Raw genomic sequence first — 24,167 nt, forward strand, 5'->3', positions numbered from 1 at the left:
TTAGTTTTGCCTGGTTTTGAACTTTATATAAATGGAATCATACTGTATTGGCAGGGGGGGACTCCTTTATTTTGTTCAGTTTTATGTTTGAAAGATTCACCCTGTTTGGGGGAGTAGCTCTAATTGGTTCATTCATATCCATAACACTGAGTTGTACTCAATATTTTCTTTTAGGATTATTTTTTTCTACAGCTGCACTATGAACTCTTTTTATGGGTAGTTTTTTTGGAAAGTTTGGATGTTTTAAAAGACAAAAAGTGATGCTAAAGTATAGTAAAACTGTTAAGAACATTAGTTCTGGAGGTAGATGACATGTGTTTGAGTCCTGACTCCACAACTTAGCAGAAATCTTGAGTAAATGATCAAAACTTTCTGAGCTTTTAGTTTTTCAAAAATGGGGGAAATAATAACACATCATAAAATTGTTATAAAGAAAAACAAAAGTTCATAAAGCACATAGTACTGTGCCTGGCACACGGACACAGATATCCTGAGTAAATGATGGTGGTTACTATTATTCCACTTGTTGAATTTCCAGTTCAAGAACTGTCTCTTCCGGAAGGATCTTGCTTAATACACAAGAATTGAGGAGGTAGAGCTTTAGTCACCAAGTGTCATTATCCTCTCAGAAATTGCCATCCTGGTGACTACCCCATAAATTCCTCCATAAATCTATCCAAGGAAACTGTGCTGTGTGGACTGACAGCCTCCCACCTTATGAATGGGTGAGGAACCTAGAGCCCTCAGTGACTCCGAACTGAGTTGCCCTTGAACAAACACCAGTTGTTGCATTCATCCACTAAGCAGGTGAGGCAGAGTAGAAATATTCCAATCCCCCATCTTTTCTCTTCTAAGACTGAGTACTAGGGAGTTCCCTGGTGGTCTAGTGGTTAGGATTCAGCACTTTCACAGTCATGGCCCAGGTTCAATCCCTTGTCAGGGAACTGAGATCCCACAAGCCGAGTGGTGTGGCCAAATAAATAAATAAATTTTGTTAAAAAAAAAAAAATAAGACCGCATACTAGAGATGTAACCCTTGACATGCTATTAAGAATGTACTGCTTTCACAGTGGCAGCATGCTATCTGAGAGATGCACACAATTCCACAGGCATGTCGGATTCAGGAATCAGGGTTATATTCATTCACTCATTCAACAAATATTTTTAGAATAACTGTGTGACATGACAGGGACTGTTTCAGGTAGCTGGGATACAGCAGTGAGTTATTAAAAGTATCAAGACTTGGGCTTCCCTGGTGGCGCAGTGGTTGAGAGTCCACCTGCTGATGCAGGGGACGCGGGTTCGTGCCCCGATCCGGGAAGATCCCACATGCCGCCGAGCGGCTGGGCCCGTGAGCCATGGCCGCTGAGCCCGCGCGTCCGGAGCCTGTGCTCCGCAATGGGAGAGGCCACAGCAGTGAGAGGCCCGCGTACCGCAAAAAAAAAAAAAAAGTCTCAGGTGAAAGTATCAAGACTTGTTTTCTTACCCAGCATTTGGTTTATCTTGGTGAATGGTCCACATGCCTCCCAGCAATCTTATAAAGTGTATTACTTATTATCATCCCAAATTTACAGCGGAGAAAAATGAAGCTTATGCATTTAGCTTCCCTTCCAGCTAATAAGTGGCAACACTGAGTTGTTGGTTTTTTTTAAACTCTTAACACTGAGATTTTGAACCCAAATTTCTGACACGATAATCTGAGCTCTTAACTTTCTCCTTTACATATGAAAAGGAATAAAAGAATTGTTTTTTTAATTTTATTCATTTTACTGCAAGTACAGTCAACAAATTTCTAATCATGGGTCCTCTGAGAATAATATTTACTTTGTTTCTGAGTCATGAGGATTTTCACCAAATAATGTTCATTAGTGGATAATAGTGGTTAATACTACAATGAGTTGCCAAGAAGGAATATTTGACTAATTAAAATTTTGTTGCAATTTATGATTATGTAACATGATTACATTCAGCATTGCATCATTTACCACCTAACAAATTTCATTTTGCTACTGATGTGTTTAGGTTTTAAGGCTGAATTTTCTTTCTGAACATTTTCAACTACTACCTAATAGGCACACTGTTAGGTAACAGTTAAAAGAATACAGTTTTTAGATTTTTTAATGTTATGAGTATTGTTTGGAAAATTAATCTGAATGGAACAAAAATGGTATACAACATTCCAATAGAAATTTAGTTTAGTTTTAAGTTAAACCATATTAAATTGCCATTTTGTAGTTTAAAATGATCAACTATTACCAATTTCATATAGTTCAAGTTCAAAAAATCCTACTATTCCATACGCCTGAATGCAGCAGTAACTAGAGTGTAATCTTTGCCAAGAAAGGGATTTTGGGGTTTTGTGCACTATTGTGCACATGGTAGGCACTTAGAAAATGGTTGTTGAATGAATGAATTAGGAAAGCAAATAAAACATAGTAACTAACCTTCCATCCTAACATCTCTTTGGGTTTAGGTTTAAAATGGGAATAAGAAAAATAACATGATATGAATGTCACTCTCTTCAAATGATAAAAAGTTTAGTTTAAATACTTAATTTACCCGAGAGAATTGAAAACATAATTTCACACAAAAACTTGTACATGAAGGCTTATAGCAGCATTATTCATAATAACCAAAAAGTGGGAATAACCCAAATGTCCATCAACTGATGAACGTTTAAATAAAATGTGGTATATCCATGCAATGGAATATTATTGAGTCATAAAAAGGAATGATTTACCGGTAGGAACTATAACATGAATAAAACTTGAAAGCATTATGCTAAGTGAAAGAATCCAGACACAAAAGGTCACATATTATATTAACAGTTAGTATAAAATGTCCAGAATGGGCAAATCAAGAGAGACAGAAAGTAGATCAGTGGATGCCAGGGTTTAGAGGCAAGAGGAAATGAAGAGAGACTCCTAATAGACTTTTTCAGTGATGCAAATGTTCTGGAATTAGTGGTGATAATTGTACAGCCTTGTGAATATACTAAAACCCACTGAATTATATACACACTTTAAAATTAAGGGCGAATTTTACAGTATATGAAATGTATTTCAATTTCTGAAAAGTGGGGAAAAAAACTTAAGTTCTCTTCAGAACAAGTCAAAAGTACACTATAAAATAAGACATGTGTTTATAAATGTAAGAGTATTAGGAAATGTTCCCTTGTTTAATTATAAACCAAGTGGAATGTTTGGAGATTTCAGTAATCTGACAGGGAACTTAAGAGGATTAACCTGACTTCCCCAGTGTTAACAATACCAATTTAAACTGCATCATTCAAAAACTACATAGTCATATTAAAGTAATTGCAGCAATGACTTCCACAAAGAAAACCAATCAGATTAATTACTCATTAAGGCTGTCATCATTTTAAATACTTTATATTTATATAATGGTTTTACTTCCTTAAGTGTTGAATTGTGCCTTGAGATCTAATGTATGGCAAAGTCACATCTCTAACCACTTAATTAGAGGTTGAGAAGTGGGTGGGATTGGACTGAATGTAGCAATGCTGACATTCCAGATTGGAACACAAAGCGAAGCAGGATTTAAGAAACCTAAATTCTAGCCTTCAATATGCAGACACTTAAATAGCAAGAACTAAAACTGTCCCATTCAGCAGTGCAATTTTTTTATATTGAAATACAACATATAGATAAGTGTACACATCGTTAAGTGTAGACTATGAGTTTCCCTAAATTGAACACTCCTTTGGAAACAGCCTCCAGATCAAGAAGTAGAACAGAGCACACAGAACTAGGGCTTTTTTTTTTCTTTTTCCTTAAGCCTCAGAGAATATTCAAATAGTTTAAATCCCCTCAAGGGCAGACTCTCAGTCATGCCATAGTTAAATTTGGGGAGAAAGGGCAGAGGACCCTGAAATGGTAATAAGGTATATCTTAGTATACACTGAATTTTTGATGGCAAATTTACCGACACCAGTATCTGCAATACGTCACCTTCACTGAACCACCGAGTAATGGTCTTTTTCTGGATCCAGAGATTCAGAAACAGTTCCTAAATTTACGCATGAGTTTTGAAAATCTCCCACATCTAGATGCTTCTTTCCAACAAAACTTTAACCAAATTTTTGGAGCAGGAAAGTTTTGTGTCAGGTCGTGCTTTTCCTGCCAAAGTTTTGAGCACCCTTGAACACTCGTCAGGAGGAACGGTCCCCTCCAGACCTCACACGCCAAACACTCCGCAGTACCACCCGAAGCCCGCGGACCTCCGAGCGCTCCCTAGAGTGGTCCACGACTACCCTCCACCCTCGGGGAGCCCAAGCCTCCACCCCACGCCGCCCCTCTGGTCTCCGTCCCTGCCCACCCGGGCAGAAACGCCGCGCTGTTCCTTTAAGGCCGGGAGCAGCAGGGGTGTGCGGGGAAAGGCCGGTTCCTCCCGCCTCCTTCTACACCGCTCCCTTCCCTCTCCCATCGGAGTTTCAGGTGAATGGGTCACAGAGGGAGGAGGCCGCCACACCACTCCTTCTCGCTATTGTCCACCTCTCCGCTTCTCCTTCCTCTGGCGGAGGCGCCGGGACTCCGGGTAGAACTAGCCAGATCGCCGAGGAGCCCGAGCCGGGCGCAGCAGGTGGGGCTCGCCGGCGCGGCTCGCCGGCGCGTGGCCACGAACCTCCCGCCCCCGGGCCTGGGGTTGGTGCGCATGCCCGGGGGCAGGACGGCGGGGAGGGTGGGGGTGGGGCGGAGGGGAGGGAGAGGAGGAGGGCTGGGTCCCCTGCGGAGTCTCGGCTGAGAGCTGGCGGTCTGCACGTCGTCAGGTGCGCCCTCCAGGTGAGCGCGCTCCTGGGCTCCCGCCGTCCTTGGTGGGTTGGGCCCGGCTGCAGTGAGGAGGTGAGAGCTGGGCACGGCGCCTGGGTCGCACGGGGGGACCAAGGCCCCCCGGTCTTGTAGGGAAGGCGCAGGGGGAGGACGCCCAGCGCTGGTTTCGGTGGCGGTTTCGCTCCTGGGCTGGGACTCGCGGGAACCGGAGAGGCATGGGGCGGCGGAGAGAGCCGCGCCGGGCGAACTTGGAGGCTGCCTCCCAGGGGCGAGGGGCCGCTTGGAGCCGCCCGTCAGCTCCTTCGACGGAAACGCTTAAAGCCACCAGTGTCTAGGCGGCGTGGGCAACTTTTCGCTTTCCTGGGGGCTGGCGGGAGGTTGGTGAACAACTAGAATCCTGCGCCCAGCTCTCCGGGCTGCGGTTCTGGGAGGTCCTCGGGCAGAGGGCCCTGAGCTTGAAAGCTGGAGCAAGGGGGCAGCTCGCTGGCCGGGGCGGGGCGGCTCGGACTCCGAGGGGAGCCTGCTGTTCTCCGCCCCCATCCCACTCGCTTTGGGTGTCCCTGGAGGAGAGGGGGTGGCCGGGTTTAATCCGTGCAGTATTCCTGGAGACCTGGGGTGGGCCGATCGGCTGTTTTCAACCCCCTTGGTGGGAGCTGTGTGAGCCCGCGTCGATTTATGCTGGGGGGCGGGGATTTAATTTCGAATGAAGCTGTACTTCGAGGGAAGCCGCTCACGCATGGGATTCTCACCCGTGACCTAAAGGCCGCCGCCAGACGGGCGGACCTGCCTCGGGGCAGTCCCTGCTCGGCCAGCGCGGGCGCGCACCGTCCGGGGTGCTCCTGGGCGCTGCGGGGGCGCACGGCCGCCGGGACCTGCTCTCGGCCAGGCCGCCGGGTCTTGAGACCCCGGGAAGGGCAGGCCCCGCGCGCAGCCGACATGTTGCCTGCGTTTGAGGAAGTGTGCGGGGCAGGTGGGATGAGGGGGCCAAAATGGCCTCTGCACCTTACGGCTGGGAGAGCAAGCCCAAGCCCCTCGTGTCCCAGGTGAAGCAGCTGAGCCGGAGGAGAGGCACGGCATCCTCGGGCCGGCCCTGGGGCTGGCCGGGCAACCTACCCACCTGGGAAATGACTCAGGGCTGGGAGGAGGCAGCCTTCCAGGTTAGTGTGTGGCCCTCGCACACAACAGGTGTATTATTGGGATCCCGGGAAAAGAGAATCCCTTCCCGTTAAGGCACTTGTGTTTTTTGTGATTGAAAACTGGTTCTTTCCAGACAGAGGTGGATTTCTCAAACTGTGTATTCCCTAGTGTAGCAGTGTTTCCTTTTGCACTGTACGTATTGAATCTTTATTTTCTCTTCCTGGTGTTTTAAAATAGACATTTTAAAAGGTGGCGCCACAGTAATTGATAACTCCTCGGACAAAGCAGTAGCCTTTTTTTTTTTGTAGTTCTGCATTTATTTGATTATTAGGCACCTTCTTTGTTAGAGTATGGCGGGGAGGAGAGCGAGATTTCCACAACTTCCAGGCAATTTAGGGAAACGATGAGCATTGCCTCCTATGTGTAAGGCACTGTGCTAAAAGCCTGTTGTGCTTTATATCATGTAATCACCCCAGCATTTCTAAAAGCTAGATCTTATTAGAACTCCATTTTAAAAGTGAGTAAACACCGGGTAGGGAAAACATGTTACAAATGGGCTGGCTTGAAAACTACTTCAGCTAATCAGGAAAGGTATATCATTAAAGCCACAGTCCTTGATATTCCAGAGTGAGAACCAGATTTGGGGAGTTTTTCTGGAATTCTCTACCTTTGACTAGTCCTTATGGCCTCATATAAGTGTTCCCCATCTTGCTTGATGTAAAGGTAAAACTCTTCCTGTTTTCTTCCAAAGATAATGCTGTAGTTATTGCCCTTTCAAAATGATAGAAGATTGCTTTCAACCACATAAAGTAACTGGTATGTCTTTCACCTTCCCAGGAACCTCCCAGAGGGAAGTTTTCTTTAGTTGCATTTCAAGGCTTACTTGATTAGAATTTTAGTGGGCTTTTTTCATCCACATTACTATTTATGGAACTATTGGAGTAAAAAGACCATTGTTACACCTTTCCACAAAATTTGCCTCCAGGGTTGCAGCTGTTCTGTACCTTCATGCTTTCCAGTCTTGAATGTGGTATGAATCATCTGGGGATCTTATTAAAATACAGATTCTGATTCATAGGTCAAAGGTGGAGCCTGGAATTCTGCCTTTCTAATAAGTTCCCAGGTGATGCCTGTACAGTTGTGAGTCTGACCCTTTTTTCTCCCTTTCCCTCACACTGTAAGCACTTAACTACTTTTGTTGAACTTAACTTGAAGGATTGTATTTCCTGGGTGTTAGTTACGTGAAGAGCTTCAAGGTATTCACTGCTGGATTGAAATCCCAACTCTAATTTGGGCTGTTGATTTTATAAATTAAATATTGATTGAGCATCCTTTTGTACCAGGGACTGGATCTAGGGATCAGGAATAAGAATGATGATCAAGACAGACATTTAAGTGCTTGGGAAGCTGGTATTCCTTTTGGGGTGGAGATGGTAGCAGTTTAAAAGAAAGAAAGAAAGAAATAATTAGAGGGGAAATTTGCTCTGAAAATAAATTGGTTTGGTGGATGGAATGAGTAACCGGGAGGACATCTCTGAGGAGGTGACATTTGAGCTGCGACCTGATCGGGAGTTTCCTGCCACGTAAAGATCTGGGCGTTCTAAACAGGAAACCCTCAAGATCAAGGCCCTCCTTGGATTGATGCCTTTATTCTAGGCAATGATTCTCAAAATATATGGCGTGGTTAAAAATCATCTGGAGAGCTAATTTAAAATGTGGTTTCTGACTCAGAGCTAGTCCATTTCAAAATCTGCCTAATTTCAAAATGTAAATAGAATCATTTAATATAAACATAAACAACTTCTTAAAAGCAAATTAATGAAAGGTATGTGATCAAAAGGGAACAGACTGCCCTTAAATATAGTAGTGTTTATTTTTACTTGTTGACAGTTTGCTTTATTTATTTATTTATGGCTGTGTTGGGTCTTCGTTTCTGTGCGAGGGCTTTCTCTAGTTGTGGCAAGGGGGGGCCACTCTTCATCACCGTGCACGGGCCTCTCACTATCACCACCTCTCTTATTGCGGAGCACAGGCTCCAGACGCACAGGCTCAGTAGTTGTGGCTCACGTGCCCAGTTGCTCCGCGGCATGCGGGATCTTCCCAGACCAGGGCTCGAACCCGTGTCCCCTGCATTGGCAGGTAGATTCTCAGCCACTGCTTCACCAGGGAAGCCCGACAGTTTGCTTTAAAGAATACTTTTGAAGCATAGCATTTTCAGGCTTTCCTTTTTTAAAAATATTTATTTATTTATTTTTATTTGGTTGCGTCAGGTCTTAGTTGCAGCCGGCGGGCTTCTCAGCTGCGGCACATGGGCTCCTTAGTTGCGGCATGCAAATTCTTAGTTGCTGCACACATGTGGGATCTAGTTCCCTGACCAGGGATCGAACCCGGGCCCCCTGCATTGGGAGTGTGAAGTCTCATACACTGTGCCACCACGAAGTCCCAGGCTTTCCTTTTTTATCTTAACTTAGTTTTCTAAGATTTTTTTGGCCAGTAAATATTTTCAAAGAGAGAACTTTTTTATTCTTTAACATCAACTTAACATATTCAGTAAGGATCAACTGCTTCCCTTTTGGCCCTGACTCTGAGTCAGGTGTTTGACTTATGTCCCTATCATTCTTACGACACAGTTTCTGCGAAGGTTCTGTGAAGGTGACCAGTGAGCCCCTTCAGCCAGATCCTGTGGCCTTTCACTTCTCATTTTTTCCTTCATTCAGCATACACTTATTGACCAGATTTGTTAATGTTGCCGTGCTGGGCATTGGGCAGCGTTCTTGGTCCTCTCTTTCCTATTGCCTTACCTTAAAACCCAGTCACAGGCTGCCTTGAAAGATACCTTAGAAGTCCTCCAGTCCACTTCTCCCCACCCCCTGCAAATACCAAACAAGCCTGGCATAAATGGCATGAGGTCAGATTGTTATTTGTTATTTTGGGAGGGTGTGTGGAGAGACTTCCTAACATTGAGATGAGATCTGACCCTCTGGAGTGTTTTTATTCTTTTAAAGGAACCATTTCTAGGACTACAAAGACAGCTCTACAGCTATTTGAAGACTGCTATAGTGGTCCTTTTTTTTTTTTGCGGTACGCGGGCCTCTCACTGCTGTGGCCTCTCCCGTTGTGGAGCATAGGCTCCGGACACTCAGGCTCAGCGGCCACGGCTCACGGGCCCAGCCGCTCCGCGGCATGTGGGATCCTCCTGGACCGAGGCACGAACCCGTGTCCCCTGCATCGGCAGGCGGACTCTCAACCACTGCGCCACCAGAGAAGCCCCATAGTGGTCCTTCTAATGTTGAGTTCTCCAGGCCAAACATTTCCTGTTTTTCCAGTCATTTGTCCTAGGACATAGTTTTTCTAGATCTTTAACAATCTAAGTCTACCTCCTGGAGAGGCACCTAGTTGGAACATGATGTTCAGATTTCACGGTTCTGCAGGGGTTTGTTTCTTTCTTTTCTTTTTTTGATTTTATTTTTTTTATAGATTTGTTTCTTTTTAGTAACTGTATCATTCCTAGATCTAAGCACTAACTCTGTAAATACTGGATAAGTTTGGGATAGCTTGTTAACTTTTGTTGAAATTCTGATCAAGGAAATACACTTATAAAAATGAACAGTTATTAAGCCAGATTTCTGTTATCTAGTACTTATACTATTAGTTTTTAAAAATTGAGTTTTACGTATTTAAAATCATTTATCCTGCCACCAGTATTTGAAAATGGATACAATATACCTAAGTGCCTAAACACTGAAATTTCTCACCTTCAGAATAATCACCTTGCTGTAAATGCTTTTTGCTCATGTTCTTTAATACATTATCTTAACCTATTTATCCCAGTCCAGAGGTGAGGATTATCCCCCTCTTTGGCACAAATTTTCTTTGAGAAATTTGTAATTGACTATTCTTAAGGTTGTGGAGGATAGTTGCTGTTGATTTGAAAGAACAAAGTTTAAAGGGTTTGAATTGATTTACTGTTGCAAACCTAGTAATGTATGATTACACGACCCTTATTTGAAAAGGAAAAAATATTAGACACTTTAATATACTCAGGTTATAGATCTTTCTCATGTCCTTCCCACCATCCACCCCCAAGCTTCTGGCTCTTTCTTGCTAAGTCTTCCCTGTTATCTCCAAACTGCAGTTAATCGTGTAGTTCAGCCCTAAATAATGCCTGTTGTAGATGCTGTTTTCTTTGTGCGTGACCTTCGGGAGAACTTGGTCTCATACTTAACTTCCACAGGCTCCTATGGTACAGCGTAGGCATTTAATAAATACTTGTTGATTGAGTGAAATTGCCTCTCAGATGTTCAGGGATTTTTGTTCTGAGGAATCTTAGAAGAAAAGTATTCTGCTTTTCTTAGTGAAGAGGACTCTTTAATACAGTGTGTGTTTGATGTTTTTCCTTTTTTGAAAATTATATTCCATTTTGAAGACTTGGAAAAGGAGATAAGGGAAAAGTGTCCATAATCGTCCTATTTATAGATGCTTTTTGTAACCCTTTTTAATGAGAAAAGCATACTTTTAAACCAGATTATGCTTTAATTAACATTGAAGGGCTGGTATATGCTGGACACAGCTATGTATGCACTTCCATATGCATCTCATTTTATATGAACTTTGAAAAGTAATATGAGACAGAATAAATGTATTTTAAGAAATTTTCTCTTTTATGCATCTATATTTGTGTTCTTTGAGGTGACTATTTTTAAAAAATACCACTTTTGCCTATGCTGTAAAAACCTTTGTGAAATTTTCATTATTGCAACTTTAAATTTCAAGTTTAAACAATATTCATATGCCAGTGATGTGCAGAGCACGATGCTAGGTGCCCTGAGGACTACCAGGCCAAATGAGGCCTACACTCAGTGATTTCTTGTGCTCAAAGAATTAATGGTCCAGTGTGTAAAAATGACAGTGGAAAGGACAAGAGAAATAACCAAGGAGTGAGAGGTTACTTGAGATCGGTATCACTAGTTTTCTTAGTGATGCAGGGAAACTATGAGCTCAGTAGTAATGTCATTACCCTACTTATGTTGCTTAGATTGGCCTATCTTGGGAGCTGCGGGGCATTGCTCATCCTGAAGATCAGGTGACCACTGACATCAGCCATGTCATCCAGGCCTTTTGAAAGTCCACCTCCTTACAGACCTGATGAATTGTAAGTAAATACGTAAGTCTTTTTCTTTTTCTTTGACCGAGCCTCGCAGCTTGTGGGATTTGAGTTCCCTGACCAGGGATTGAACCCAGGCCCTCGGCAGTGAGAGCATGGAGTCCTAACCACTGGACCACCAGGGAATTCCCCTTTTCTTTTTTTTAAAGTCTATTACATGTTTAAAAAAAAAAAAGGTGTAGTTGAAACTTTCATCTGTTATGTGTTTGCTATAAAATAAAACAGTAGAATAGAATAAAATAAAATAAAATAAAACTGTTATGTGTTTGGTTGATTTGTAAAATCAAATTGAACCAAAGGGTATGTGGTGAAGAGTGAGTTTCCCTCTTACCTATAACTTCCAGGATGACAGTTTTTTTCTGCAGTGGGAGCTATTATCACTTGATTTGTGTGTGTGTGTGTGTGTGTGTGTGTGTGTGTGTGTGTGTGTGTGTGTGGTACGCGGGCCTCTCACTGCTGTGGCCTCTCCCGTTGCGGAGCACAGGCTCCGGACGCACAGGCTCAGCGGCCATGGCTCACGGGCCCAGCCGCTCCGCGGCATGTGGGATCTTCCCGGACCGGGGCATGGACCCGTGTCCCCTGCATCGGCAGGCGGACTCTCAACCACTGCGCCACCAGGGAAGCCCCCTTTTTGTTTTTCACCAGTGGTATGAAGCTTCCATATTAATACCTTATTTAGGTGACTGTTGGCAATAGATTGTCAGTTTTTCAAATAACACCTTTATTGAGATATAATTCACACACCTTACAATTCACCCATTTAGAATGGGCAGTTCATTGGTTTGGGTGTATTCACAGACTTGTGCAACCATTACCACAATCAGTTTTAGAATATTTTCATCATCCCCTTCCCAAAGAAACCCCTCTATCCATTAGCGGTCATTCCCCATTTCCCCCCAGTACTAGGCAACCACCAGTCCACTTTGTTTCTAGATTTGTCCATTCTGGATATTTCATAGAAATGGAATCATACAATGTTTGGTCTTTTGTGACTGACTTCTTTCACTTAACAATAATGTTTTCCACATTGTTAATTTTAAGTGATTCCTTAATTATATTAAAACAAGAAACAAAGTTGAGGGTTCTTGGTGTCTTTAGCCATTTGGAGATTTAACAATGAATTCTTAAGTTTTAAATTTTCTGTCAAACATTGATAGAGGTTTCCTCCTTTAAGTAGTTTGTAGCGTTAACTCTGATAACTGTAGTAAGAGGATGTGCTTCTATTACATAGCCTCCTGACCGATACCTGAATGTGGTAGGGACACAGTTGTTTATGGCAATGAGATATGCTGGAGAATATAGTACCTGAGTAGTGCTCCATTAACCTCATACTTATTTTTGTAAACAGTGGTGAAATATACATATAGAAAAGGGCACAGAACATGCATATAAAATGATGAATAAATACAAAGCAAAATAATCATCTCAGTCAAGAAATAGAGCACCTCAGTCTTTGCCTGTGTCCTCTCCTTCCTGTGGAAACCACTGTTCTGACATGTGGACATCACTTGCTTTTCTCTATTATTTTACCACTTTGTACATCCTGAACAATATGGTTTAGTTTTACTTGTTCTTAAACTTTGTATGAACATAATATGCTGTATGTATTCTTTTCTGCTTTGTTTCTTTCAACTTGTAAGATTTATCTACATGAATTTGTAGTTCATTTTTTTGCTTCAGAGCAGTGCTAAAGAAATATAGTGCGAGCCATATATGTAGTTTCATGTTTTCTTGTAACCATATTAAAAATAAAAGAAATTAATTTTAATATATTTCACTTAATATATCCAAAATGTTATCATTTCAACATGTGATTGATATAAACATTGGTTTACAAGATAGTTTATATTCTTTTTTTAGCAGTCTTTATTTTTTAAAGCAGTTCTAGGTTCACAGCACAATTGAGAGGCACATACAGAGATTTCCTGTAGGTCCCCTGCCCACACATGCATAGCTTCCCCATTATCAACATCCCCACCAGAGTGGTGCATTTGTTACAATTGAGGAACCTACATTGATACATCATTATCACTCAAAGTCGTAGTCAATACTAGGGTTCTCTCCTGCTGATGTTACATTCTTCCCTCATACTATGAGCACTTTGTGTTTTACATTTCACAGCACATCTCAGTTGGGACTGGCCGCATTTCAAGTGCTCCATCCATCTGTGCGGCTAGCGGCTGTCACAATAGCACAGCTCTGTAGCATTCCATTGTGAGGCTGTATCACAGTTACCCATGGCACTGTAGGCACTGCAGCTTGGGGTTATCATAAGCAATGTTTCTGTGAACATTGCGGTGTTCATGGGAGTATAAGTGAATCCGTCACTTTGGAAAACAGTTTGACATTGTCTAGTAGAGCTGAAAATTAAAAAAAAAATTTGACCCAGAAATTCTACTCCTGGATATATACCCTAAAAAAAAGTGCCTGTGTGTACCAGGATGTATGTTGGAGACTGTGTCAGAGCTACGCTGTTCATGACAGCCCCAAATGGAAACAGCCCAAGTATCTAAGTAGAATGTTTTACCGGGTTTTCTTTCTTGACATTTTCATTGTTCTCTCCAGTTTCTCCATTTCCTTTTCATTCTCATTTACGGTACTCGGGTAATTCTAATTCCTATGGTTAGTGGCACCCACTAGTAAGACGTCTCCTTTGGAGTGAAGAAGGCGGTCTATAGAAATAATGACAAAAACAAAAGGGCTTTAGTTGGTTTAGGAATTGAATTTTGCCTCGCCAGGGCCCACAGGTTTTAGATTCAGTGTGTCCACGCATCAGTGTGTCTGTTACAAGCTGTGTGTTTATCGTTAAATTACTGGAGTTTGCAAGGTATTTTTATAAAGGAGATTCTGATCTGATTGATTAGCCACCATTCTGATGAGCACTCATTGGTAATTGATCTACTTTGTAGCTCTTGCTGTAACTGGCTGTAGTTCATGTAGTGCTTCGTTTAATGTCTTACTGCCCTGACAGACTGTACTCTGTGATGGGCCTGGACTGAGGCTGTCCTGTTCACTGTTGTATCCCCAGTACCTAGCACAGAGCCCAGCAGGCGTCAGCCTGGCAGCTCCAGTAAATAGCCACTAAATGATAAGTGAATGAATGTGCATTCTTAGGTAAGAGAGCGAGGCTGCCAGGATTTACACGTGACCCAGCGGAGGCCACTGTAAGTGTCAAGTCTGAAGGAATCGGTCTTCAGTCACAAAGGCAAAAGGGCTGATACCACTATTCTAAACTCCCTGGGTCCCGTCCCCAGGGATTATGATTTAACTGGTCTGGAGTGCTCCGTCTGGGGATTTTATACATCCCCAGGTGATTCTAGTATGCCGCAACATTTGAGAACCTCTGTTCAGTAGAAACGAAGTAGTCATTCTCAATGTATGGTTTCCAGACTGCGGCATCAGCAGCATCTAGAAACTTGTTCTACCCCAGACCTGCAGACTCAACAACTCTGGGGATGAGGACCAACAAACCCTCCAGGTGATTTTGATGCATCGTGCACAGATATGTTTACTGTTCAATGGGTGTCTGAGTCAGTTGGGGCTACTGTAATAGAGTACCATAGGCTGGGTAGCTTATAAACAACAGAAACTTATTTCTCACAGTCTGGAGGCTGGAAGCCCAAGGTATGGTGCCAACACGGTCCAGTTCTAGTGGAGGCCATCTTCCAGATTGCAGACTTCTTGTATCCTCACATTGTAGAAGGGGTGAGAGAGCTCTCTGGGGCCTCTTTCATAAGGGCACTGATCCCATTTATGAGGGCTACACCCTCATGACCTAATTACTTCCCAGAGACCCCACCTCCTAATACCATCACATTGGGGGTTAGGATTTAAAAAAAAAAAAAATTATTTATTTTTGGGTGTGTTGAGTCTTCGTTGCTGCGCGTGGGCTTTCTCTAGTCGCGGCAAGCGGGGGCTACTCTTCGTTGTGGTGTGTGGGCTCTGGGCACGCGGGCTCAGTAGTTGTGGCTCGTGGGCTCTGGAGCGCAGGCTCAGTTGTGGCGCACGGGCTTAGCTGCTCCGCGGCGTGTGGGATCTTCCCAAACCAGGGCTCGAACCTGTGTCCCCTGCATTGGCAGGTGGATTCTTAACCACTGTGCCACCGGGTAAGTCCGGGGGTCAGGATTTTGATATTTGAATTTTGTAGGGGTGGGGGGGGATACAGATTGCCCCATTACAGTGGAACAGTACAAATCATAGTTTTATTTGCCAGTGGTTTGTTCAAATTATTCCAGGTACTTTATTTGTTCTTTCTGCTCACCACTAAAAATGGCTAACTTAAAATTTTCATGTGCTTTTCAGCAAACCCAATCATTATGCACCAAGCAATGACGTATATGGTGGAGAGATGCACATTCGACCAATGCTCTCTCAGCCAGCGTATTCTTTCTACCCGGAAGATGAAATTCTCCACTTCTACAAATGGACCTCTCCTCCAGGAGTGATTCGGATTCTGTCTATGCTTATTATCGTGATGTGCATTGCCATTTTTGCCTGTGTTGCCTCCACTCTTGCCTGGGACAGAGGCTATGGAACCTTAGTGGGAGGTGGCTACCCTTATGGAGGAAGTGGCTTTGGTAGCTACGGAAGTGGATATGGCTATGGTTATGGCTACGGTTATGGCTATGGAGGAGGCTACACAGATCCAAGAGCGGCAAAGGGATTTCTACTGGCCATGGCTGCCTTTTGTTTCATTGCTGCATTGGTGATATTTGTTACCAGCGTTATAAGAGCTGAAATATCTAGAACAAGAAGATATTATTTGACTGTGATAATAGTGAGTGCTGTCCTGGCCGTTATGGTGTTTATTGCCACAATTGTCTATATAATGGGAGTCAACCCAACTGCCCAGGCATCTGGGTCTCTCTACAGTTCACAAATATATGCCCTCTGCAACCAGTTTTATACACCTGCAGCTGCTGGAGTCTATGTGGATCAATATTTATATCACTACTGTGTGGTGGATCCCCAGGAGGTAGGGATAGTTTTGTTTCTTTTCTCCCCTCTTTCCTTGGGTCAGAGGCTCTCCTCTTGGGATGCTTAATAGATTCGCTTTGGGAATGTTTAAAAAAATATTGATGCCACGCCCCACTTCTATTTAAATCAGAAACTGGGAGAAGGGCTGGGTGTCATTATTAAGGTATGATTAACATACCATCCAATTCATCCATTTAAAATACAGTTCAGTATTTTTAGTATATTCACAGAGCTGTGCAACCATCACCACAGTTGATCTTAGAACATTTTCACTACCCCAGGAAAAACCCCCATCCTCATTAGCGGTCACTCCTCATTTCACTAACCGTCCCCAGATCGAGAAACCACTAATCCTGTTCTATGGTTTTGCCCATTCTGGATATCTCATATAAGCAGACTCATACAATATGTGTTTTTGTATGATTGGCTTCTTTCACTTAGCATTAATGTTTTAAGGTTCATCCGTGTTAGAACATGTACCAGTACTTCATTCCTTTTTATTGCTGAATACCGTTCCATTGTGGGGATACACCACATTTTATTTATTGGCCAGTTAACAGACATTTGGGCTGTTTCCACCTTGGCTGTTACGAATTTTTCTGTGAAACTTATGTTTTAATGTCTCTTGAGTTCAGTATATACCTAGGGGTAGAATTGATGGGTCTTATGGAGATTCTGCGTTTAACCTTTTGAGGAACTGCCACATTGTTCTACAAAGAGGTTGCATTATTGTACATTTACCAGAAATGTATGAGGATTCCAGTTTCTCCACATCCCCCAGCATTGTTTTTGTCTGTTTGAGTCTAACCATGCTAATGGGTGTGAAGTGTTACCTCATTTTGGTTTTGATTTGCATTTCCTTGATGGCTAATGATATTTTCTTGTGCTTATTGGCTATTAGTATATCTTCTTTGGAGAAATGGTTATTCAGAATCTTTTCCCGTTATTTAGTTGGGCTATTTGGATTTTTATTAAGTTGTAAGAAATTTTATATATTTGGATACAAGTCCCTTATAATAAGATTTGCAAGTATTTTTCTCTCCATTTTTGTCATTCTCTTTTCACTTTCTGGATGATGTTCTTTGCACAAAAGTTTTTTAATTTTGGTGAGGTCTCATTTAATTTTGCTTCATTGCTTTTGCACCCTAAAAGGGTGTTGTATCTAAAAACACTTTGCCTAATTCGAGGTCACAAAGATTTACTCCTATATGTTTTCTTCTAAGAGTTTTATAATTTTAGCTCTTAACAGTTAGGTCCATGATCCATTTTGAGTTAATTTGGGGCATGTTATAAGGAAGGGGTCCAACATTTCTTACATGTGGATATCCAGTTGTCTTAGTATTATTTGTTGAAAGGACTATTTCTCCATTGAGTTATTTTCATGCCCTGGTCAAAAATGAATTGACCATAAATGTGACGATTTATTTCTAGACTCTCAATTTGTTTCCATTACCTGTGTTTCTGTCCTTAGGTCAGTATCACACTTCTTTTTTTTTTTTAACATCTATTGGGATATAATTGCTTTACAATGGTGTGTTAGTTTCTGCTTTATAACAAAGTGAATCAGTTATACACATGTTCCCATATCTCTTCCCTCTTGCGTCTCCCTCCCTCCCACTCTCCCTATCCCACCCCTCCAGGCGGTCACAAAGCACCAAGCTGATCTCCCTGTGCTATGGGGCTGCTTCCACTAGCTATCTACCTTACGTTTGGTAGTGTATATATGTCCATGCCTCTCTCTCACTTTGTCACAGCTTACCTTTCCCCCTCCCCATATCCTCAAGTCCGTTCTCTAGTAGGTTTGTGTCTTTATTCCTGTCTTACCCCTAGGTTCTTCATGACATTTTTTTCTTCTTAAATTCCATATATATGTGTTAGCATACGGTATTTGTCTTTTTCTTTCTGACTTACTTCACTCTGTATGACAGACTGTAGGTCTATCCACCTCATTACAAATAGCTCAATTTCTTTTCTTTTTATGGCTGAGTAATACTCCATTGTATATGTGCCACATCTTCTTTATCCATTCATCCGATGATGGACACTTAGGTTGTTTCCATCTCCGGGCTATTGTAAATAGAGCTGCAATGAACATTTTGGTACATGACTCTTTTTGAATTATGGTTTTCTCAGGGTATATGCCCAGTAGTGGGATTGCTGGGTCATATGGGAGTTCTCTTTAGTACCACACTTCTTGATTGCTGTAGCTTTGTCATCAATTTTGAAATTGGGAAGTGGGGGGTCCTCCAACTTTGCTCTTCTTTTTCAAGATTCTTTTGGCTAGATTCTAGGTCTCTTGCATTTTCATATGAATGTTAGGATCAGCTTGTCAATTTCTGCAAAAAAGCCAGCTAGAATTTTGAAGGATTGTGTTGAATTTGTAGATCAATGCAATCCTTCAAAATCCTAGCTGGGAGAAGAATTGTCATCTTTACAATAAGTCTTCTGATGCATGAACATAGGGTGTCTTTTCATTTACTTAGGTCTTCTTTAATTTCTTATAAAAATGTTTTCAAATTTTCACTGTGTAAGTCAGTATTTCAAAAAGCTGTCAGGTGATTCAAATGTGCAGGTGGGGTGGAGAACCTTGCTTTCGGTAACCAGGAGTCATCCTAATTAAGAAAATGTTTCTAACTTACTATTCTTTTTTCCTTTTTCTTTTCTCCTTACACTGACCCAGGAATTTTCATTCTTTTACCAGAATGAGTCACTTTTTGGGGGTTAGACCTTCTCCAATAACTACCATTATTTTGAAGACTGAAATGTAGGTTTCAGAGTTTTGTTGTTGACATTCAGAGTGTCTGTGGTAAATAGGGCTGAGGGCTGGTATTCCTTTCTTATCACACTGACATCCCTCTTAGTCCTCTGACTACCCGAAACCTGTATTCTTTGAAAAAGGATACCACTGTTACATAGACAGCTGCAAAGAGAGCTTCCTCTTACCTGTTAGCAGACATCCAGGCCAGAGCCCTGGTACCTGTCTCAACTCCCAAGTGCCTCCAGGCCAGTGTACCACTTAACATACCTGTCAGACACTAGGAGAACTGTCAGGGGTAGGGTTTCCTTGTCACAGGCTCTTCTAGTAAGCACACAAAAGACACCTAAAACAGAGGAACCTAACAGACTAAATGGATCATTAGCCCATTCTCTCTAATTTATAACTTGGTTAGAGTGTATCTGCATAATTTATGGTAAGACTGAAATTTACATTCAGTGTCAAAAGTTGTGCCAGACGTGTGTTACGAACAAGGCTATAAGCATGACTGGGTATTTAAAACTACTTTTGACAGCTGGTGCTTTGTGACCACCTAGAGGGGTGGGATAGGGAGGGTGGGAGGGAGGGAGGGAGATGCAAGAGGGAAGAGATATGGGGATATATGTATATGTGTAACTGATTCACTTTGTTATAAAGCAGAAGCTAACACACCATTGTAGAGCAATTATACTCGAATAAAGATGTTAAAAAAATAATAAAACTACTTCTGAGAATAACATTTTCCAGCCTTTTAGAAGTATACCAGTGATGAGTTAATGTATTGGGCATTCTCATCTGTTTATGGAAATATGGCCCCTTGGTGCTCAGGCTTTGGAACTAGTTTTCTATAATTCTAAAACAGGGATTCATGTTCATTCCAAGGATTGAATCAAGGTTGTGTGTGTGTGTGTGAATCAAGGTTGGTGTGTGTGTGTGTGTTGCTAGCCTTAGCTGAACTAGCTTGGGCTAGGTTTTATATTTCTAAAATGTAACCATTTGTATCAGTTTTATAGCAGTTAAACAACAGATATTTAGTAGGGCCTTAGGTATTTGTAGAGTGTGGGTTGGGATAAAGTAAGCAATTAAAAGCTAAATATGTCAATATCTTTAATCTCTTTTTAGGCCATTGCCATTGTGCTGGCGTTTATGGTTATTGTGGCTTTTGCTTTAATAATTTTCTTTGCTGTGAAAACTCGAAGAAAGATGGACCGGTATGACAAGTCAAATATTTTGTGGGACAAGGAACGTATTTATGATGAGCAACCCCCCAATGTCGAAGAGTGGGTAAGTGTTTTAAGAAAGTCAGTAAATGTCCAGTTTTTTATTAGACCCCCAGATTTGTCTCTAAATTTAACCTATTCTGCTTTGTGAAACTTTATTTGTAGAATTATTGTCTTTGTATATTGCAAAAGTTGTGGCCTCACGTTTTACTTCGAATGTTAAGAAAGTGGGATGAGTGGACATGGTTTTACTACGGGTAAAAGCCAGATCTCTATTTCTAAGAAGTGGATCTAGGCACTGAGAAGAAATGGCTTTTAAAGAAACCACAAAGGAAATAACGTGGCTTTGGAAAACAAAAACATCTCCTCTCCCCTTCCTTTTTATTAGCCTGCTGATTGTTTTGGAAGTAAATACCAGTGCTCAGGATGTTTACTGTCTTTGGTCAAGATTGGCAAGGGGGGCTTCCCTGGTGGCGCAGTGGTTGAGAGTCCGCCTGCCGATGCAGGGGACACAGGTTCGTGCCCCGGTCCAGGAAGATCCCACATGCCGCGAAGCGGCTGGGCCCGTGAGCCATGGCCGCTGAGCCTGCGCGTCCGGAGCCTGTGCTCTGCAACAGGAGAGGCCACAGCAGTGAGAGGCCCACATACCGCAAAAAAAAAAAAAAGATTGGCAAGGGTGTTTTTGGGGTGGTAGCAGGTGGCAGGTCTTTAAACTTTTTACATGTGGAACAGCCTGGAGAATCACAGGGGCTAATTCTGTACTAATATTGACATATGAAATACTTTAGTGAAGGCAGAGAGAGATTAGGGCAATTTTTTTTTTTCATATACTGTTAATCCTACCAGTAGGTGGCTTCCTAAATGATGCGATTTGCTGAAGTGCAGAAAGTCCCTCTTACCAAAAATACCTCCCAAATGCATGTTTCTGATAGCTAACCTGTTTTTAGGGGTGTTCCAAACTTTGTTAGAAATACTCTGTCAGGATGTTGTTGAGAGCAGCCTCAGAATCTGCCTTCATAGGTTTCTTTGAGCAGATTGGTTTCTTGCCATGAAGGTTAGTTGAGAATCCTGGACCCTGGTTCCAGGGTAGGTTGGTCTTGGCCCGTGGGAGCAGAGCGGAGTGGGCTGAGGGTGGGTCCTGCTGGTCAGGTTGGGGGTGAAGATACTGATCATCTTGAAGGCTCCTAGCTCTAGCATCCTCCATCTGATGTTTGAAGAAATTTGAATGTAGATGAAATTTTTCTAGTTAAGGTACTAAGACGAAGCAGTCAGGAGAAACAGAAGGTATGGTATGTATGTGCCCGTGTTCCCGACCTCTCCTTGAAGCCTGCTTGTTGTTTTTTCTTCCTCATCCCCACCCCCCAAACCAGTAAAATGTGAAGGTGTTGGGGATTGTTTTCTTTTGACCTTTAGCTCCAGGCAAGGCCACCTGTAGAGGGAATAGGACAGTCTATTGTGAACTGCGAAGTCAAGGTTTCACTGAGAGTTTCTGGGTGTGTCAGTTTTCACTGGCTGTTGGATTTGTTTACTTAAGGTTTTGAGAGCCTAAAAAACTGACTCAAGAGAGACCAGTGCCAGTAATATTAGAGTCCCAGTGAACTTCGGCTTCTCATCTGATTTTACTGTCATGAAGGTTTAATAAGTTCTGGGTACTTTGGATAATTTGACAAAAGATAGCCATAATAACTTATGGAGGTGATGATGACAACAAAGCCAGAAAGGCTTAACTTTTAAAGAGGCATTATTTTTATAATGCTTCCTCACTGAATCCCTGGAAATTTGATAGCCAGCCTGTAGGTTGTTTCACACATCATAGTTTCTCTGTAGTAATAAATGTTTTGTCGTATGAAACTAAATAATCATCTGTTGAATAGCAGACATAGGATTTTGAGCACACTGATGTTTTATGTGGTACTTAATTACTTGAAAATTCCTCATTTCCTTTTCCCTTGTTCCCCCATCTCAAATGCCTAAGGAAGGCTATTGGAAGTAAGCTATTGGGAGGCAGTTTTAGTCACAGGTATTGTGCTTTGCCTTCCATTCTCCCTTCACCTGCCCAGGTTTGCTTTGCTGAACTCAATCCCACATTTTCATTCTTGCCTCAACTTACTTCCACAACCAGATGCAGACTGTTCTTCAGGTTTCTCTGCTCTTACGCAGTATTCTGCTCGAATGGATTTCACTCCGATAACACAGCTGCGCAAGTGGAAATGTTTGATGCTGCATCCGAAGTGCCTGGCATTACAGGGTATTGAGTAGAGTATGGGAAAAGAATCTAAAAAAGAGTGGCTATATGTATATGTATAACTGAATCACTTTGCCGTATAGCAGAAAGTAACACGACATTGTAAATCAACTATACTCCAATAAGATAAATAAATAAAGTGGGGGAATTCCCTGGCAGTCCAGTGGTTAGAACTTGGCACTTTCACTGCCGGGGCCCGGGTTCAATCCCTGGTCGGGGAACTAAGATCCTGCAAGCTGCGTGGCACGGCAAAAAAAAATAATAATAAATTTACAAATTAGAAAATAAAGCAAAATAAAATAAAGTGCCTGGCAGTGGAGTGGATTAGTGTTTTTTCTTCCTTTTGGTCATTAGAAAGTAATATCGTAAAAATTATCTCCACTTGAAATAATGGAAGAGAATCTAGAATTAATTACTTGTGCTAAATGAGAATTAAAATTTGAATTCTAATTGTGGAGAACTAAGACAAGATACTCTCCATACAGCTAATAGTGGGTTGTTTGGGGGTGCGGGGGTGGTATCTTACTAAACTTACTAAAGGAGCAATTACCTACTAAATTTACTCCTTCCCTACACATTGGGGTAGGTACATCCTGACATTCATAATTAAATTCTACTGGCTTTCTTGAATTTTAAAATCTTTAAGATAAGAACCCCAAGAGCAAAGGCACCTCAACAGCCGAGCCTTCAGAGTTTTAAGCAGATTTCAGTCTTTTTGTATTATCTATGAGAAAATTTGTAATTTTCTAATTTCCTGTCTCTGAATCTCCGGCACAATGGTTTCTCTGCCTTCTTAGGGATTTTTAAGGTTGTTTTTTTTCCCTCCCCTTTCTGGATATCTTGTACTTTGTAAAATAAACAGGCCATGTTTGCACACTGTTTGGATGTTAACCTGGTCCTTTGTAGTCAGTCACTCACTTAAGTTTGTACCAACGTTGTTGTATTTTAAATGTTTAAAGGCTCTTTTAATTAAAGTTGTAGATCTTTATTTTTTCTATTATGTCCTCAAACCCCAGGTTAATTGGTACTTTTTCTGAATTAAAAAAATATGGTTATTTTAATTAAATAATTTTGAAAATACTGTGAAGTATAAAGAAAATTCTGCCATCCTGAGTTACCTTTTTGGTGTATTTTCTTTAATCCTTTCCTCCTCTTCCTACTTCTTATTCTAATTCAGAAGTATGATTATAGTCCTTATCAGTGTAAAATTCTACCTTTTTTGATTTAACATGATATAGGCTTTTTATCTCATTAAATGTTTCTCAAAAACAATTTTGATATTGTTAAAATTTTTTACTGAAGTGTAATGTATATCTATACACACACAGTAAAGTACATTAAATGCACTAATTTAATTGTATGGCTTGGTGAAATTTTACACGTATAAGCCCATTTGTAACCAGCCTCTAAATCAAGATATCATACATTCCAGGGTCTAAGGTTTCCTTATGCCTCTTAGTCAGTATCCCCTAGGGGTTGGTAACTCCTCTTATTCCTATCACATCAATTAGTTTTGCCTATTCTTAAACTTCACATAAATGGAATTACGTCCTGTGTGCTTTTATGTCCACTCAACATAATGCTATAAGATTTATTTATATTGTTGCATTGGTTGGTGTGGTACTGTTTTAATTTTTGTATTTTCTGGCAAGATAAAAGCTTTCTAATTACCCCTTTTTAAAAAGCCTGTGGCCAGGGCTTCCCTGATGGCGCAGTGGTTAAGAATCCGCCTGCCAATGCAGGAGACATGGGTTCAAGCCCTGGCCCGGGAAGATCCCACATGCCGTGGAGCAGCTAAGCCCGTGCACCACAACTACTGAGCCTGTGCTCTAGAGCCCGTGAGCCACAACTACTGAGCCCATGTGCCACAACTACTGAA

General features: G+C 41.9%; 1 protein-coding gene across 2 annotated transcripts in view; it reads left to right on the forward strand.

The window, feature by feature from the left end:
* Positions 1–4,434: 4,434 nt before the first annotated feature.
* Positions 4,435–24,167, forward strand: part of OCLN (occludin) — a 45,191-nt gene continuing 25,458 nt past the window's right edge. The window contains exons 1-4 of one of the 2 annotated variants that reach the window (XM_065873307.1): positions 4,435–4,602; positions 10,963–11,079; positions 15,394–16,066; positions 19,946–20,107. In XM_065873307.1, the coding sequence (XP_065729379.1) occupies positions 11,030–11,079; positions 15,394–16,066; positions 19,946–20,107 (885 nt within the window). In that variant the 5' untranslated portion in view covers positions 4,435–4,602; positions 10,963–11,029. Of the gene's footprint in view, positions 4,603–10,962; positions 11,080–15,393; positions 16,067–19,945; positions 20,108–24,167 lie in introns of those variants that run through there. The other variant, XM_065873308.1, reaches the window with a different exon arrangement.

The sequence above is a fragment of the Phocoena phocoena genome, chromosome 3 (genome assembly GCF_963924675.1).
Source record: "Phocoena phocoena chromosome 3, mPhoPho1.1, whole genome shotgun sequence".
Taxonomy (NCBI): domain Eukaryota; kingdom Metazoa; phylum Chordata; class Mammalia; order Artiodactyla; family Phocoenidae; genus Phocoena; species Phocoena phocoena.